Source organism: Phalacrocorax aristotelis, chromosome W (genome assembly GCF_949628215.1).
Source record: "Phalacrocorax aristotelis chromosome W, bGulAri2.1, whole genome shotgun sequence".
In the NCBI taxonomy this organism is placed as follows: domain Eukaryota; kingdom Metazoa; phylum Chordata; class Aves; order Suliformes; family Phalacrocoracidae; genus Phalacrocorax; species Phalacrocorax aristotelis.
In genome coordinates, this window is record NC_134310.1 from 23,370,300 (window position 1) to 23,387,342 (window position 17,043).

Here is a 17,043-nt window from a genome sequence, read left to right on the forward strand (position 1 = left end):
CAACTTTTTTCTCCTAGACACTCCTAGACACACGACTGAACTATGAGAGATCAGATGCATTATGGGTGATCATTTAAAAATTGTATACAAGCCATTATGGATGCTCTGTTTCTCTGCCTACTGCACACTGACTTGTACCTGCCTGTGCTCGCTCTTGTTCAAAGTGCCAGCTTTCTGAGTAACCACATGTATTATCACAGAGCTTTAAAAGCTTGCTTCTTGCCTATTTAAATGTGTGGGGCTACAAAGTGAAACACAGCCACACTGTTGAACTGAGTGTTCAGGAGGGTGGCTTTTTTTAAAGAATCAACGTATATGTAATATGAAAAACAAACAAATAATTCTTACTAACAAATAGCATGTACTAAAGATGACAGGCAGAAGTACGTAATATTACCAAAAAGGATTAATATCAGTGACTCCTTACTGACTTACTTATATTCCATTTCATCTATTGTGTCTACTTATGAGCTTCACTTGTGTCATGCCAAAGGCTTCAGTCCTCCATTCATATAGACATTTAATTTTAAATCATGCAAGTGGTTCCATGGGCATCAGATCAGTCACATGAATGAAAGCTAAGTAGAAGCATGTGGTGGTTGCTGAACTGAAATCTAAAACTGGGCTGTAGCTGCAGAATTAATCTGCTTATAGAGACGACCAGCATATTTTGCAGTATTAAAAGAATATTTTTTAAATTCCAAACATAAGAGGGAAAAAACCCCAAAGCAGTGAGTAACAACATAGAAATGACAAACTTCTTTCTTTTGGGGTAGGACGAATCGCACTTCATACACTCCATTTTTAATAATAGCATAATATTAGCTGACAGCTACAGAGACTGCTCACAGGGAAAGGAACTTAACAGAAGCATTGAATGTCTAGATACTGCATTAGCAACTGGGAATGAAAAGGAGCAGTACTATGACCATCACACTTGCAGCAGACCCTTCACACCTGTCAGTGGTATGCACACACATACACACACTGACATAGCCCCCTCCCTTCTTACCTCCCCAGTCTGAGAAGCTGGAAAATGTGCAAAGCTTTTAAAGGAACACATTAAGGAAATATATATTACACGATAAAAAGACTCAGAAAAATTAAGTAATAATATAAAGTGCTTTTAAGTTTTGTTTAAATCTAGGATCCACAATAGTGCTCAAAAATCCTTCCTTGGGTACCGTGAAACGGAAATGGAGGCATATAGGAACTGCCAGCTAAATTTTTTTTCAGTCAGGTGTCTACCTTGTCTTCACTTCAATTTCTGGGAAAACACCTACACATGCACTTGAAAAATTTACACACATGACCACACTGGTATTTTTGCCTACAATGCATGAGAATACACATAGTTAAGAGGAGCAACAAAGGTCTAAAATAAAATTTGAATGAAAGGTGTTCTTGTAGTAGCTGAGGATGTAATTCCAGTTTTTCCATGTGCATTCTTTAACCACAAGCCATCTCTTTCTTCTTCCACTACCTTTTCAAACTTAGGACAAAGTTCAGTGCAAGATTATTTTTGGTAGAATGTTCCTTCAAAAAATAGGGGTAGTACTCAGAGGAACACCACAGAACATTTTAATAAGCCAGTGTTTCAAAAATCTCATTTCCAGCAATGTGAATCCACTGAAGTTTTAAGCATTGTAGGAGACTTTTCAAACAAACTGCCAAATGTGATTAATTTCTGTAGTGCAGACTTTGCCTTGTTACCCTCAATGTCAGCTTTAGGCTTCCACCTCAGAAATATATAGCTTTGCTAAATTATACGTCAGAGGAAAAAATATTTTAAATACCTGACATGCCAAATGCAAAGCTCTGTTTAAAAGCCTGTAACTTACACAGGATGCATATTTACACTGTGTAACCAAAAACCCTGACTGGGATAAAGGCCTCATCATGTCAGACGTATTGCAGAAGGCAGAACAGAGCCCCTGCCCTGCAGAGCTAACAACCCAGCTTAAAAAAAAAAAAAAAAAAATCCAGAATGTGACATTACCGCTATGATCATTTGGACTTGTGCTGGTTTTGGCTGAGAAGGGGTTAATTCTCCTCACTGTGGGGGTCGGCTACCTTTCCAGCTTCCCGCGCTCTGCCGCCTGGCAGGGAGCTGGGAGGGGCAGGGCCATGGTGGGGGCGGCTGACCCCGACTGGCCAATGGCATGTTCATTCCATGCCATGTGACACCATGACCAGTATATTAAGGGGGGGCAGTTTGTGGCTCGGGAGTGACGCGGCATCGGGTCAGCGGGTGGTGAGCGGCTGAGTCGCGTGCGGTTTGTTTCAGCGGGTAGTTCCCCCTCCTCCCTGGGCTTTGCACCTCTCGTTCTCCTTTACATTGCATTTCTGTTGTTGTTTCTTTTAATTTTAATTATTAAACTGTTCTTATCCCAACTCATGAGCGTTACCCTTCTGATTCTCTCCCCCATCTACCAGTGGGGGAGTGAGCGAGCGACTGTGTGGGGCTGAGCTGCCGGCTAGACCACGACAGGACTGAAGAGTTCAAGTCACCCCTTTTGCTTTAGTTTCAAAAGCAGTTTTCTCATGCAAAGTTCCAGTCCGGTGTTATTGTCACCTTGTCATGTCCTTTGCCCTTCTCTCTTTCCCACATTTACCTTTCTTCTGAGCCTGGTACATTTCCAACTGTTTCTGCTGCTGCCTTCTTAGTGTATTAACAATAGCTATTGCTAGTCTCAATGCTTCTCGTGGGCATCCATGAGATCGTAATGCGTCCACCCTTGCACAGGCTGTAGGAACATGTTCTAAAATAGAGAAAATAATTGAGGAATAGCAATGCTTCCATATCTGCAATGGCCTGTTTTGCTAGGTTACTCAAAAGGGCTGCTTTGTTTTCTTTGTTTTATTTTTAAAACTATGCAAGAGAGACTTAAAGGACTACTTCTGAGCCAGCGTTTCGAGGGAGCCTCTGTTCTTTTTGCCAGGCTTTTCATTCATTTCCCCACCATCCCCCCAAAATAATGCCATAGAAACTGAACAAAGCAGCAAGTGGTGGAAATGTCTTTCCAGTTTAGCCACTTACCATGCCAGAGGGGCCACTCATGAGAGTCGAAGAGCGAGTTTTCAGTGTCGTCATGGTAACAGTAGATGGTGTATAGGTCACTGCTGATAATGTGCTGTAAGTGGCTGTCCTGCCAGTGCAGATCACATGCCTCTATGGCTCGAGTAAACACTGTCCGATGTGGCCTGTTCGATGAATCTGTCATTTTCACAAGTTCAGAAAGCTGCATCAGCTTTTACTCATTCATATGTGAATCAGTCATTCACAGTATTCCTGTCTTCTGCCTAGTCAGCAACCCCCAACTGACGGCAGCCTGCCTTGCCCCTCTCTGCAAGGACCAGCCTGCAGATGACATTTCACATTCTATTACCCAACAGCTCAGATGAAGTATGTGCCATTCACTTTGCATTCAGAGAGAGAAATCTACAAACCAGCACAGCTAATGCTAAATACGACTTTGCAAAGGGAACAGCTAGAGATGAAGGACATTAAAGAGCATGTACAGAACTCCCCTAAAACAAAACTAGAAAACATATGGCACACAGCTACTCAAGCATCCCCAGCTTCTCTCCTTCTCAGACCCAGAGCTACTAGGATGAGGGACAGATAAACATCGCATGAAAGATTTTTAGTTGTTGTCTTTGAGCAGTTACATTAACTTTGAGCACTTGTATAATTTTTTGTCATAAGCATATACAAATACTGCAAAAAAAGTAAGGTACTGGGACCATGGGACTGACATAATCTTTACTGGACATCTTCCTACAGCAAAAGTGCTCTGTTGACATGGGACTGTGTCTATGAATGTTGAAATACCATGTCAGAGTTGCCACTAGCCTGCCCTGGTTGAGCTGAGCATCACAAGATCCAGAAAGCAAAATACTTCTGTAGGAAGTTATATGTTGAATGAACTTCTGTCTCCAGCTAGCTGCAAGATTTAAAAACGAACCAAGTCTATTTCCTTCAGAGGTAATCTTCCAAGAAAGAAAAAACAAGGAAAAACCCATCTAAGCCCAAATCTGCCACCTCCCACAAGCATTTAATTGTAACTTTATCATGATTATATGAAATATGTATCAAAATACTGAGGATTTTGAGGATTATGAGGGTTTTTTCCCCCAGGTAAATATCCTGCATCTTACTCAGTTATTAGCAAAGTAGCAATCTTTGAAGATGACTGGAGAAGGCTTCTGTCAGATTTGATAATCACATTTTAGATTAGAAAGCATCATATCAAGTAAGAAGAGACACCTCCTCCACGAAGGCAGTGTTGCATCTGCATCCTCCCACCTGTCAATGTAGACTGCACAATACAAAGCACATCCCACAGATAGCTGCTTTAGTTTCTCACACACTCAGTTTAATGCAGTTACAACAGAGCTCCCTTTAAGTATCAAAGGTTTTGTAACTGCAAACAAAATAAAACCCCCAACACCAGAAGGGATATAAGATTATAGTCAAGCAAAGAAAGAACAGGCTTTTACATGACATACCTCAGGGACATCCAATTTTCATGCAACAAGTATTTAGAAGGATCAAGTGAAAAGTTAGAAGACTTAACTAAACACAAATTGAAAACATTGCAGCCCCAGCACAACACCCACCCTCCCACCCCCAATTTATCCTTTCTGCAAGGATAGTATTAGTGAAAATAAATTTGTCTGGTCAATCCTCAACAGGAAAGTTACTTGTCCCAGTAAAGAGTTGTCCTGGTTTCAGCTGGGATGGAGTTAAATTTCTTCGTAGTAGCTGAATTCTGCAAGGCTAGAGTATATAAGATAGAGGCCATATTATACGTTGCAGTCAGTGCATATATTTAGGCTCACCTTGGTTAGCATTTGCACCCTGAGGCAAAGCATTGGTTAAATTGGGCAGCTCATTTCCATGGTTTCCATCTTCCCAGGGACAAACATCCACACTGTTCCATTTTTTCAGCTGTTTTAGCCAACTGGCCTTCTGCTCCAACTTGCAGTGGGGATTTAAGACTATACACATCCACAGAGCACCTGGTTTAAAAAAAAAATATGCTAAATTATGTTTTCTGTTAAAAATGCAGCAGCCAATGACTAATTGCAAACTTCTATACTGTAACACTTTTTCTCCCCTCGAAGGCTACACTGCTTGTTTCCCAGCTATGCCTAACACCAGGCAGACGCAATTTCTGACGCAAAATCTTGGAGCTGGTGTGGCCCATCTGAAGCAGTTAAAAGACTGTATCAAGCCAACCTTCTCAATTAAAAGGCATTAAGTGGGTCTTTTGTATTAGAAAATCCATAGTTCACGATGTATGGCCCATCAGACAGGAACATCAGTCAAAAGCAAACAAGAATTCACATAAAGTTACAGCAGGAAATTACCCACGTTTTTCTTCTAATTTTTGTACCAGAAGCAAATGTTGTTTTCTACAAACAAGAACTATGTATCTTCCAGCTTCACATTACAGGAACCAAACAAGTGCATTAGCAAGACATGTATTTTGTAAACATATACTTCCACACACAAAACCCAGCAGAAGTACTGCTGATCATATCTCATTCGCAAACACATCTGGACCTCAGAGATCCAGTAAACATTGGCTTTGTGCAGTCTAATGGGAATAAGATATTTTTATTGCTACTACTCCAGTAATTTGGTTACACTAGAAAATTTGGTTTACATTTTCTGTTTACGGAGCTCAAAGTGAAAGCTAATTTGCTTTCAATATACTCTTCACATATATCATTACTTTAGAACCTGCTCCCTGACACTATATAGCAGGGTAGGCATAAATATATCAGGGTATCTAGCAACAATTTTCAAATGGAAAGATTTTTCTCTAAATCAACTTTGACAGAAGCATGAAGACATCTGAAAGTACTCTTTAGCAACAGTTCACTTGCTCATTAAGAACATGCCTTATACACTACAAGAGATTTAAAGAATATGCTTAAACTATGCAATCTTCATGATAGGTTGAAAAAAAAAAAAGAAAAAAAAAAGGAATAAAAATGCAGCTGGTTCTTCCAAGAGAATAGAATTCTCATATTCAAGTATTCTTTTGCTAACTAAGAATGCAAAATGGATATGCAGAGCACAGGCCATCACATTACATTCATTCCTAAAGTAACTTAGTATGTCATTATGCCACAGGACAGGAACCAGTGGAAACAGAGCTTGATCCTTAAGGTTGCAAGTCCGCTGCTATTCAGGCCGACATGGAATGGGGAAGTAATATCAAAGAAATCTGAAAATCACAACAAAATAAGATATGGGACAGTGCAGAACACCAGAGAGACACTACACTAATGGCACAGTAGTTACATACAGTAGCACACGCTGTTTTGGTGGGGGTTTTTTGTTTGTGGATTTTTTGTTTGTGTTTTGGTTTTGAGTTGGGTTTTTTTTAAGTGTCTGAAACTTGCCATGGGAGTGAATAAAGCCAATACTGTTTTTAAAAACTTCTTTTAAAACCAAATCACATGACCTTCATCAGACACACTCTTCAACATGCTTCACTCCCCAAACAGTCAAATTATAGAATAGAATCACAGAATGGTTTGGATTGGAAGGGGCCTTTTGAGATCATCTAGTCCAACCGCCCTGCAGTGAGCAGGGACATCTTCAACTAGATCAGGTTGCTCAGAGCCCCATCCAACCTGACCTTGAATGTTTCCAGGGATGGGGCATCTACCACCTCTCTGGGCAACCTGTTCTGGTGTTTCACCACCCTCATCATAAAAAATTACTTCCTTATATCTAGTCTGAATCTACCCTCTTTTCATTTAAAACCATTACCTCATGTCCTATTGCAACAGGCCCTACTAAAAAGTCTGTCCCATCTTTCCTATAAGCCCCCTTTAAGTACTGAAAGGCAGCAATAAGGTCTCCCCAAAGCCTTCTCTTCTCCAGGCTAAACAACCCCAACTCTCTCAGCCTGTCCTCATAGGAGAGGTGTTCCAGTCCTCGGATCATTTTTGTGGCCCTCCTCTTGACCTGCTCCAACAGGTCTGTGTCTTTCCTGTACTGAGGACTCCAGAGCTGGATGCAGTACTCCAGGTGAGGTCTCACCAGAGCAGAGTAGAGGGGCAGAATCACCTCCCTCAATGTGCTGGCCATGCTTCTTCTGATGCAGCCCAGGATACAGTTGGCTTTCTGGGCTGTGAGCGCTCATTTCTGGCTTATGTCCAGCTTTTCATCCACCAGTACCCCCAAGTCCTCCTTGGCAGGGCTGCTCTCGATCCCTTCATCCCCCAGCCTGTACTGATACTGGGGGTTGCCCCAACCCAGGTGCAGGACCTTACACTTGGCCTTGTTGAACCTCACGAGGTTCATATGGGTCCACTTCTTGAGCTTGCCCAGGTCCCTCTGAATGGCATTACAACTGGTTCTTATTATTAAGCATCAATACATTCAGCACTGCCCAAGACAAAAGGACTATATTTCTTGCAATGTACAAAACAAAACAGAAAATGGGGCATATCAGAAAGCCTTTTAGAATAGTTGTCTTGGGCTTACTTATTTATTTTCAGAATCAAGTATTACTTTAGGGCACTGAGGAGACACTGTACCTCTCAGCATCTTAAAAAAACCCCAATTTAATACTTCACAACCAGATTTCCAGTGTTTTCAGACTGAAGCAAAAGGAAAGTGGAATATCTTAACCACATGTGGCATTTCAATCATCCAGCAAGGTGGAACACACACTACTGATTACACCATGGCCCTACAAAATGAGTGGCCTTTTCTTGTTCTGCATCTCAGAAACACCACTGGAGGCAAAGTAATTCACTTGCCTTCTTCAGAAGCTCCACCATGCACGCGGTACATCTAAGAGGCAGGAAGGGGAAGAGATACACCAAAGTACTAAAATCCTTTAAAAACTTCTTTGGTTTAAAGAGGGAAATTATGTCAAGCGCAACTATGTTGTTACTAGTGTTTGTCTCAGAAATCCACACTATTTTTATGCAAGTAAAGCACAAGGACATGTATTTCTAATAAACCCCACACAAACCACTTAAAATTTCAATAGATCAACTGCACCCTACTTGGGTGACTTTAGGGGAAGCTGCGTGCACATCTGAGATCTCACCTAGCTTTCACAGCTGCCTGATTCCCTGCAGAAAGAGGAGTGAGAGACAGAACTCCCCCACTGAGAAGGGAACAGAAAGAGCCTCGGGCTCAGCTCCTGTAGCCTACAAAGGCTACCATCTGGGAGAATGAAGCATAATGCCAATGATCCCACACTCTTCAGTCTATTTGGGTTTAAAGTGTGTGTATTTGTGTGATCTCTTCCCTCCCCAGGGTGTGTGTGTTTGCCTGCATTCATATTTCTTCCTCTTCCTCCTCCCCAAATGCCTTCCCCCTCCACTGACATCTGCTCAGTTCTGGCTCTTTCAATTCACTGGTTCCTGTCCTGCTCCTAGCACTGAAAAGTCTGAGGAAAATGTTTACTTGTGCCCAGATTTTACCACATACTAACTGGAAGGAGCCCAGAGGATATTCTTCCTATTTCACTCTGATGCTGCTCAGTGGATGCCCTCATGAACTTGCCCTTAAATGTCACCACTGAACTGAAAGCTTACACTGGCCTCAGACAAGAGATTCTCTATTTTCTGCCTAATGGATCCTATATGGGGAAACTGCTGATCACACTTACCCCTTACTACAGAAGAATGAAGGGCAGCTACTTTTAATTAGTTTGTGGGGAACGTATCTAAATCCATTTCTAGTGACTTTAGCCTGGAAACTGCTGTTTGCAATGGCCTACGCTCAAAAGAAGTTTCCCAAAATATGTTCCTGGCGTTCTCAAGTAAGTTTACCTGTTTGACTAGATTTAAGGATGTCACTGATGCCACATGCAATATGAACAAATGTCTCATTGAGGGGGGGAGAAAAACAGAGAGTGTGTTTGTGCTTACATATTCTGTTTTTCTAACAGAGCTCACTTTTTCCTGTCTCCCTTTCCCCAGGCGCCAGATATCTTTTCATACTAGATCTCAGAAGGCTGACACATCTGCCCCCCTGGAACTAAACCAAAAGTAAATTTCTGATTTGGATCCCTTGACTGTGACCCATGTCTTTCCAATATGAAGCACCTTACAGTACAGTAGCAAAATATCACAAACCAATATGCAAATTCCCCCCCCGAAGATAACTGGAAGACAAGTCATGCTGTGACTGCAATTTGATATTAATTTCACAAGGGAATGAATATTAGAACTGTCATATTGCAGTGAGGAATTGCCTATTTTAGTTCAGCACTAATCCTTTTAACCTGGAAAAAGGGAGCTTTACTAAAACAGACCTTTGATGCAAATAGCCATCTTTTTGAAAATGCATGGTTGTCATTCATCATTAGTGCGCCTTACACCACAAAGAAATAGGTTACATTACTGCTTTACGCAACACATGCATGCCTTGTACATACAGTGGAAACATCAGTACTTTTGTATTTCTCAGTAGACATCCATACCTCTGAATTCATGAGAGAGAAAGGAACAGCATGCCTTTACACTGATTAGGATTTAAACATGCAAACTGAAAAACATTAAGAAGCATTCAGTCACTGTAAAAGTAGGAGGTGTAATAATTACACATCTTGTGTATGTGTGTATTCATGAAGCCAAAGAAAGTGCAAGGAATGTATACAGACTCTCCAAAGAGATTAAGCATTGCTTGGTTGTCATAAATCCCATTATATTTTACTCTTGTCCCAGTAAAAGGGAGGGTAGTGGTGGAAACAGTTTTAGTGGGGGCTAGGACACTGAGCATGACTGAATAGCCAGCATAAAATTCTGTTGGACTGTTTGATTACAGTCTTCCCAAGAAATCTGCTTTTCCTAGAAATATTATGCTGCCTAGTCAGGGCTGCTGTGTAGCTAAGGTTGGGTTGGTGTTTCCTCATTTACAATACCTGTGTAATCAGTGACTGAAACTTGGCCTTTGCCTTGGAATTTTATGTTTAATATATTTAAGATCAATCAATTCATTTGCAAAATTAAAATATGAAAGCAACTGATGCACATTTGAAATGTCTTTAGCTCCTCCCATTAATGTACATCTCTCTCTTAAAAAACTAAAAACCCAAAAGCTACCAGGTTAGTAACATTTGATTATTTCAAAGAAAGTGGAGCCAGATAACCACAGAATCACAGAATGGTAGGGGTTGGAAGGGACCTCTGGAGATCATCTTGTCCAACCCCATTGCTTGAGCAGGGACACCTAGAGCAGGGGGCACAGAAACACGTCCAGGTGGGTTTTGAATGTCTCCAGGGAAGGAGACTCCACAACCTCTCTGGGCAGCCTCTTCCAGTGCTCTGTCACCCTCACAGTAAAGAAGTTTTTCCTCATGTTTAGGTAGAACTTCCTGTGTTCCATTGGCACTTGTCCTGTTGTTGGGCACCACTGAAAAGAGTCTGGCCCCATCCTCTTGACATATGCCCTTTAGATATTTATAAGCATCAATAAGATGTCCCGCTCAGTCTTCTCTTCTCCAGGCTAAACACACAGGTCTCTCAGCCTTTCCTCATAAGGGAGATGCTCCAGTCCCCTGATCATCTTCGTAGCTCTCCGCTAGACTCTCTCCAGTAGTCCCCTGTCTTTCTTGAACTGGGGAGCCCAGAACTGGAGACAGTACTCCAAATGTGGTCTCACTAGGGCAGAGTGACCTCCCTTGACCTGCTGGCCACACTCCTTTTAATGCATCCCAGGATGCCGTTGGCCTTCCTGGACACAAGAGCACAGTGCTGGCTCATGGTCAGCTTGCTGTCCACCAGCACTCCCAGGTCATTCTCAACAGAGCTGCTTTCCAGTAGGTCAGCCCCCAACCTGTACTGGTGCATGGGGTTGTTCCTCCCCAAGTGCAGGACCTTGCACTTGCTCTCATTGAATTTCATCAGGTTCCCCTCGGCCCAGCTCTCCAGCCTGTCCAGGTCTTGCTGGATGGCAGCACAGCCTTCTGGTGTATCAGCCACTCCTCCCAGTTTTATATCATCAGCAAACTTGCTGAGGGGACATTCTGTCCCTTCGTCCAGGTCATTGATAAATATATTGAACAGGACTGGACCCAGCACAGACCCCTAGGGAACACTGCTAGTTACAGGCCTCCAACCAGACTCTGCACCATTGATCATGATCCTCTGAGTTCTGCCATTCAGCCAGTTCTCTGTCCACCTCACTGTCCTCTCATCTAACCCATACTTCCTTAGCTTGTCTGTGAGGATGTTATGGGAGACAGTGTCAAGCGCCTTGCCGAAGTCGAGGTAAACAACATCCACTGATCTCCCTTCATCTACCCAGCCAGTCAAGGTCATTCCCTTTGTGCAATGGACAAATCAGCTTCAGCACTTGCTGCACACTTGCCACTGTGCCCCATTTGAGCCTAATCAATTCTATTACAAAAACATCATTTTCCAGCACTGGAAGTGCCAGAATAGAAACAATAGTAGTACACGGAGCCTATGATCCCTTTAAAATAGAAGTGTCAGCAAAGTATTTTAAAGTATTTTACATCTGGTTTTTAAACACATATGCACTTTCACTGGGACAGTAACTTGGAAATCTCAAAAACGGTAGTGTATGATATTTATTGCTTCTCAACAAGAAGGACGAGTGCCTTCAGAATGACTGGCAAAGCACCTTCCTCCTTCAGGAACAGAGAGATCTCCATTAGAACAAAGCATATTCAGAAGTCCCACTGGAAAATGCTCCACTTAAAAAGTTGCTTTTATGGAATAGTGAAGATAGGCAAAGCACTTCAGTGCTGTTCTCTCCTTGATAAGAACCCCAAGAAAATAAATCTCTGAATTCAGTTGGATCCAAGTTGCAATTTTATTCATTAAAAAAATTCCTTATATGTACTCTGGTTCCACTATGCAGCCTTCAGAAAAAAAGGCTTGCTATGGGTGCTGTGTTTCTTGGAAAACAGTGTGCTGGTTTTGGCTGAGAAGGGGTTAATTCTCCTCACCGTGGGGGGTCAGCTACCTTTCCAGCTTCCTTCGCTCTGCCTCGTGGCAGGGGTCTGGGAGAAGCAGGGCCATGGCGGGGGCGGCTGACCCCGACTGGCCAATGGCACGTTCATTCCATACGATGTGACACTATGACCAGGATATTAAGGGGGGGCAGTTTGCGGCTCGGGAGCGGCGCGGCGTTGGGTCAGCGGGTGGCTGCGTTGCATGCATTTTGTTTCGGCGGTCACTCAAACCCCCATGACAAGTACTGGAGCTGGCTCAGAGAATCAACCCGTACCAGTATAAGTCGCCCCCATACACAAGATGAAATATTGGAAGCGGACATCAACTCGTTTAGAACGGGATGATGAAAAAGCAGGGCTGTCACGAGGAGAGGAGGAAGAAGTAATAAATGAAATAGAGACCACCTGATCCCTGTCCTTGAGTGAGTTGCGAGATATGCGAAAAGATTTCAGCCATTGTTCAGCTGAGCACATTGTCATCTGGCTGCTCCGATGCTGGGATAATGGGGCCAGTAGCCTGGAATTAAAGGGAAAAGAAGCCAAACAACTGGGATCCCTTTCTGGGGAAGGGGGTGTTGACAAAGCAATTGGAAAAAAAACACAAGCCCTCAGCCTCTGGAGGTGACTCCTGTCTGGAGTGAAGGAAAGGTATCCCTTTAATGATGATGTTACATATCGCTCAGGAAAATGGACAACTATGGAGAAAGGCATTCAGCATCTAAGGGAATTAGCTGTTTTTGAGGTGATTTATGGTGACCTGGACAATCAACGGTCATCCAAAGATCCAGATGAAGCTGAGTGCACATGACCCATGTGGCGGAAGTTTGTACGGAGCGCACCATCTTCCCATGCAAACTCATTGGCAGTAATGTCCTGGAAAGATGACGAGACACCAACAGTGGCAGAGGTGACTGATAGACTCCGGGATTATGAAACAAATATCTCTTCCTCGCTCGTCTCTGCTGTGGAGAAACTATCCCGAGAGGTCCAGCATCTCAAAGAAGGTATGTCCTGCTCCCCACCTCGACAGAGTAGTGTCTCAGCTGTTAGGAATAAGCATCCTTTGGCTCAAAGGAGAGGATACACACCACGGGCCACCCTATGGTTCTACCTGCGTGACCACGGAGAGGACATGATGAGGTGGGACGGCAAGCCTACCTCGACCCTAGAGGCACGAGTACGTGAACTGCAAGGAAGAACAGTCACTCAGGGAGGCTCTTCCAGGAAAGCTGCTGCTCCAGTTTCCAGCGAGCAAGTCCCCAGACAGAGGAGTAGAAGCGCTGATTTTATTCCTAATTGCAATAGAGGGACTCCTGATTCACATTTACAGGAAGTGAGTTGTGAATGCCATGATCAAGACTAGAGGGGCCCTGCCTCCAGCCAGGTGGAAGAAAGGGATAACCGGGCTTACTGGACTGTGTGGATCCGATGGCCTGGCACGTCCGACCCACAGGAGTATAAAGGTTTAGTGGACGCTGGTGCACAGTGCATGTTAATGCCATCTCACTATATAGGGGCAGAACCCATCAGCATTGCTGGAGTGACAGGGGGATCCCAAGAGCTAACTGTATTGGAGGCCGAAGTGAGCCTAACTGGGAATGAGTGGCAAAAGCACCCTATAGTGACTGGCCCAGAGGCTCCGTGCATCCTTGGCATAGACTACCTCAGGAGAGGGTAGTTCAAGGACCCAAAAGGGTACAGGTGGTCTTTTGGTGTAGCCGCCTTGGAGACAGAGGAAATTAAACAGCTGTCTACCTTGCCTGGCCTCTCGAAGGACCCTTCTGTTGTGGGGTTGCGGAAGATCGAAGAACAACAGGTGCTGATCGCCACCACAACAGTGCACCGGCGGCAATATCGCACCAACCGAGATTCCCTGATTCCCATCCATGAGCTCATTCGTCAACTAGAGAGCCAAGGAGCGATCAACAAGACACGCTCACCCTTCAACAGTCCCATATGGCCAGTGCGGAAGTCTAATGGAGAGTGGACGTCAACAGTAGACTGTCATGGCCTGAACGAAGTCACGCCGCCACTGAGCGCTGCTGTGCCAGACATGCTAGAACTTCAATATGAACTGGAGTCCAAGGCAGCCAAGCGGTATGCCACAAGTGATAGCGCTAATGCATTCTTATCAATCCCTCTGGCAGCAGAGTGCAGGCCACAGTTTGCTTTCACATGGAGGGGCGTCCAGTACACCTGGAATCGACTGCCCCAGGGGTGGAAACACAGCCCTACCATTTGCCATGGCCTGATTCAGACTGTACTGGAACAGGGAGAAGCTCCAGAACACCTTCAATACATCGATGACATCATCATGTGGGGCAACACAGCAGCAGAAGTTTTTGAGAAAGGGAAGAAAATAGTCCAAATCCTTCTGAAGGCTGGTTTTGCCATAAAACAAAGTAAGATCAAGGGACCTGCACAGGAGATCCAGTTCTTAGGAATCAAATGGCAAGATGGGCGTCGTCAGATCCCAATGGATGTGATCAACAAAATAGCAGCCATGCCTCCACCAACTAGCAAAAAGGAAACACAAGCTTTTTGGGGCGTTGTGGGTTTTTGGAGAATGCATATTCCAGGTTACAGTCTGATCGTAAGCCCTCTCTATCAAGTGACCCAGAAGAAGAATGATTTCAAATGGGGCCTTGAGCAACAACAGGCCTTTCAAAAAATTAAACAGGAGATAGTTCATGCAGTAGGCCTTGGGCCAGTTCGGGCAGGACAACATGTTAAAAATATGCTCTATATGGCAGCTGGGGAGAATGGCCCTACCTGGAGCCTCCGGCAGAAAGCACATGGGGATACCCGAGGTTCACCCCTAGGGTTTTGGAGTCGGGGATACAGAGGGTCCGAAGACCGCTATACTCCAACTGAAAAAGAGATATTGGCAGCATATGAAGGGGTCCGAGCTGCTTCAGAAGTGGTTGGTACTGAGGCACAGTTGCTCCTGGCACCCCGACTGCCGGTGCTGGGCTGGATGTTCAAAGGAAAGGTCCCTTCTACACACCATGCAACTGATGCTGAATGGAGTAAATGGGTTGCAGTGATCACCCAGCAGGCTCGAATAGGAAACCCCAGTAACCCAGGAATCTTGGAAGTGACCATGGACTGGCCAGAAGGGAAATATCTTGGAATATCACAAGAGGAGTGTGTGACACGTGCTGAAGAAGCCCCACTGTATAACAAACTGCCAGAAGATGAAAAGCAGTATGCCCTGTTCACTGATGGGTCCTGTTGCCTTGTGGGAAAGCATGGGAGATGGAAGGCTGCTGTATGGAGTCCTGTATGACATGTCGCAGAAACTGCTCAAGAGAAAGTGAATTGAGCCAGTTTGCAGAGGTAAAGGCTATCCAGCTGGCCTTAGACATCCCTGAATGGGAAAAGTGGCCAGTGCTCTATCTTTATACTGACTCCTGGATGGTGGCAAATGCCCTGTGGGGCTGGCTACAGCAGTGGAAGCAAAACAACTGGCAGCATAGAGGCAAACCCATCTGGGCCGCCACATTGTGGCAAGGTATTGCTGCCTGGGTAGAGAACCTGGTTGTAAAGGTACATCATGTGGATGCTCACGTCCCCAAGAGTCGTGCCACTGAAGAACATTGAAACAACCAGCAGGTGGATCAGGCTGCCAAGATTTAAGTGGCTGAGGTGGATCTGGACTGGCAACATAAGGGTGAACTACTTCTAGCTCGGTGGGCCCATGACGCCTCAGGCCATACAGGGAGAGATGCTACATATAGATGGGCTCGTGATTGCCAGGTGGACTTGACCATGGACACTATTGCGCTGGTTATCCATGAATGTGAAATATGTGCTGCAGTCAAGCAAGCGAAGTGGGTAAAGCCTCTGAGGTTTGGGGGACGATGGCTGAAATATAAATATGGGCAGGCTTGGCAAATTGACTATATTACACTCCCACAAACCCCCCAAGGCAAGTGCCGTGTGCTTACAATGGTAATGGTAATGGTAATGGCACCCCAGAAAGTACTGAGTGACACAATGGGGCTCATTTCCGAAACAACCTCATAGACACCTGGGCCAAAGAGCATGGCATTGAGTGGGTGTATCACATCCCCTATCATGCACCAGCCTCTGGGAAAATCAAAAGATACAATGGACTGTTAAGGACTACACTGAGAGGAATGGGGGTTGGAACATTTAAACACTGGGATACACATTTAGCAAAAGCCACCTGGTCAGTCAGCACTAGGGGATCTGCCAATCGAGCTGGCCCTGCCCAGTCAGAACCCTTACGTACTGTGGAAGGGAATAGAGTCCCTGTAGTGCATGTAAAAAACATGCTGTGGAAAACAGTCTGGGTTATTCCTGCCTCGGGTAAAGGCAAACCCATTCGTAGGACTGCTTTTGCTCGAGGACCTGGTTGCGCTTGGTGGGTGATGCAGGAGGATGGAGAAATCTGATATGTGCCTCAAGGGGATTTGATTTTGGGCGAAAACAGTCAATGAACTGAATGGCACAATGCGAACTGCTATATAATATTGTGTGTCGCCTCCGTGTTGTAGCAATGATATCAGAGTACAAGCCTCCCAACCCATGGAAGATAGACTGTGAAACAAGCAAAATGCAGCAGTGATGGAATGATGACTGACTCGGTATGCAGCAACCCAACGCCACACACACCATCTCTCCCACCCTGAAAGACTGATAGGACAGATGGAGCCCAGAGTCATGGACTGGGTGAACTCAATGGACATTTTAATGGACATTTTACAGGGAAGGTCCATGAACTAAGGGAATGATGTCTGTGTATTATGTTAAAGGATGGGGAGGGGTGGGGTGGTGGTTGGTACGGTTGTATTGCATTGTATGGGACCTGGGCATGGTGTAAATGGTATGGACTAAGGGGTGGAGAATGTGCTGGTTTTGGCTGAGAAGGGGTTAATTCTCCTCACCGTGGGGGTCGGCTACTGTGTGGTAGAGGGCTGGGCAGGGCAGGGCCATGGCGGGGTCGGCTGACCCCGACTGGCCAATGGCATGTTCATTCCATACCATGTGACACCATGACCAGTATATTAAGGGGGGGCAGTTTGCGGCTCGGGGCGGTGCGCGTTGG

The 17,043-nt window shown here is 44.7% G+C and overlaps 1 protein-coding gene and 1 long non-coding RNA gene across 3 annotated transcripts in view; one reads left to right on the top strand and one right to left on the bottom strand.

Annotated features, from left to right (window-relative positions):
* Positions 1-17,043, top strand: part of LOC142049895 (uncharacterized) — a 503,625-nt gene that overhangs the window by 90,743 nt on the left and 395,839 nt on the right. The gene's annotated exons all lie outside the window — the stretch shown is intronic.
* The window catches only part of LOC142049889 (zinc finger SWIM domain-containing protein 6-like), a 146,013-nt gene that overhangs the window by 18,798 nt on the left and 110,172 nt on the right, over positions 1-17,043 (bottom strand). Inside the window, exons 5-7 of one of the 2 annotated variants that reach the window (XM_075078052.1) lie at positions 4,846-5,025; positions 3,041-3,217; positions 2,616-2,762 (exon numbers count right to left, since the gene is read on the bottom strand). In XM_075078052.1, coding sequence (XP_074934153.1) covers positions 2,616-2,762; positions 3,041-3,217; positions 4,846-5,025 — 504 coding nt within the window. The remainder of the gene's footprint in view (positions 1-2,615; positions 2,763-3,040; positions 3,218-4,845; positions 5,026-17,043) is intronic. The other variant, XM_075078054.1, reaches the window with a different exon arrangement.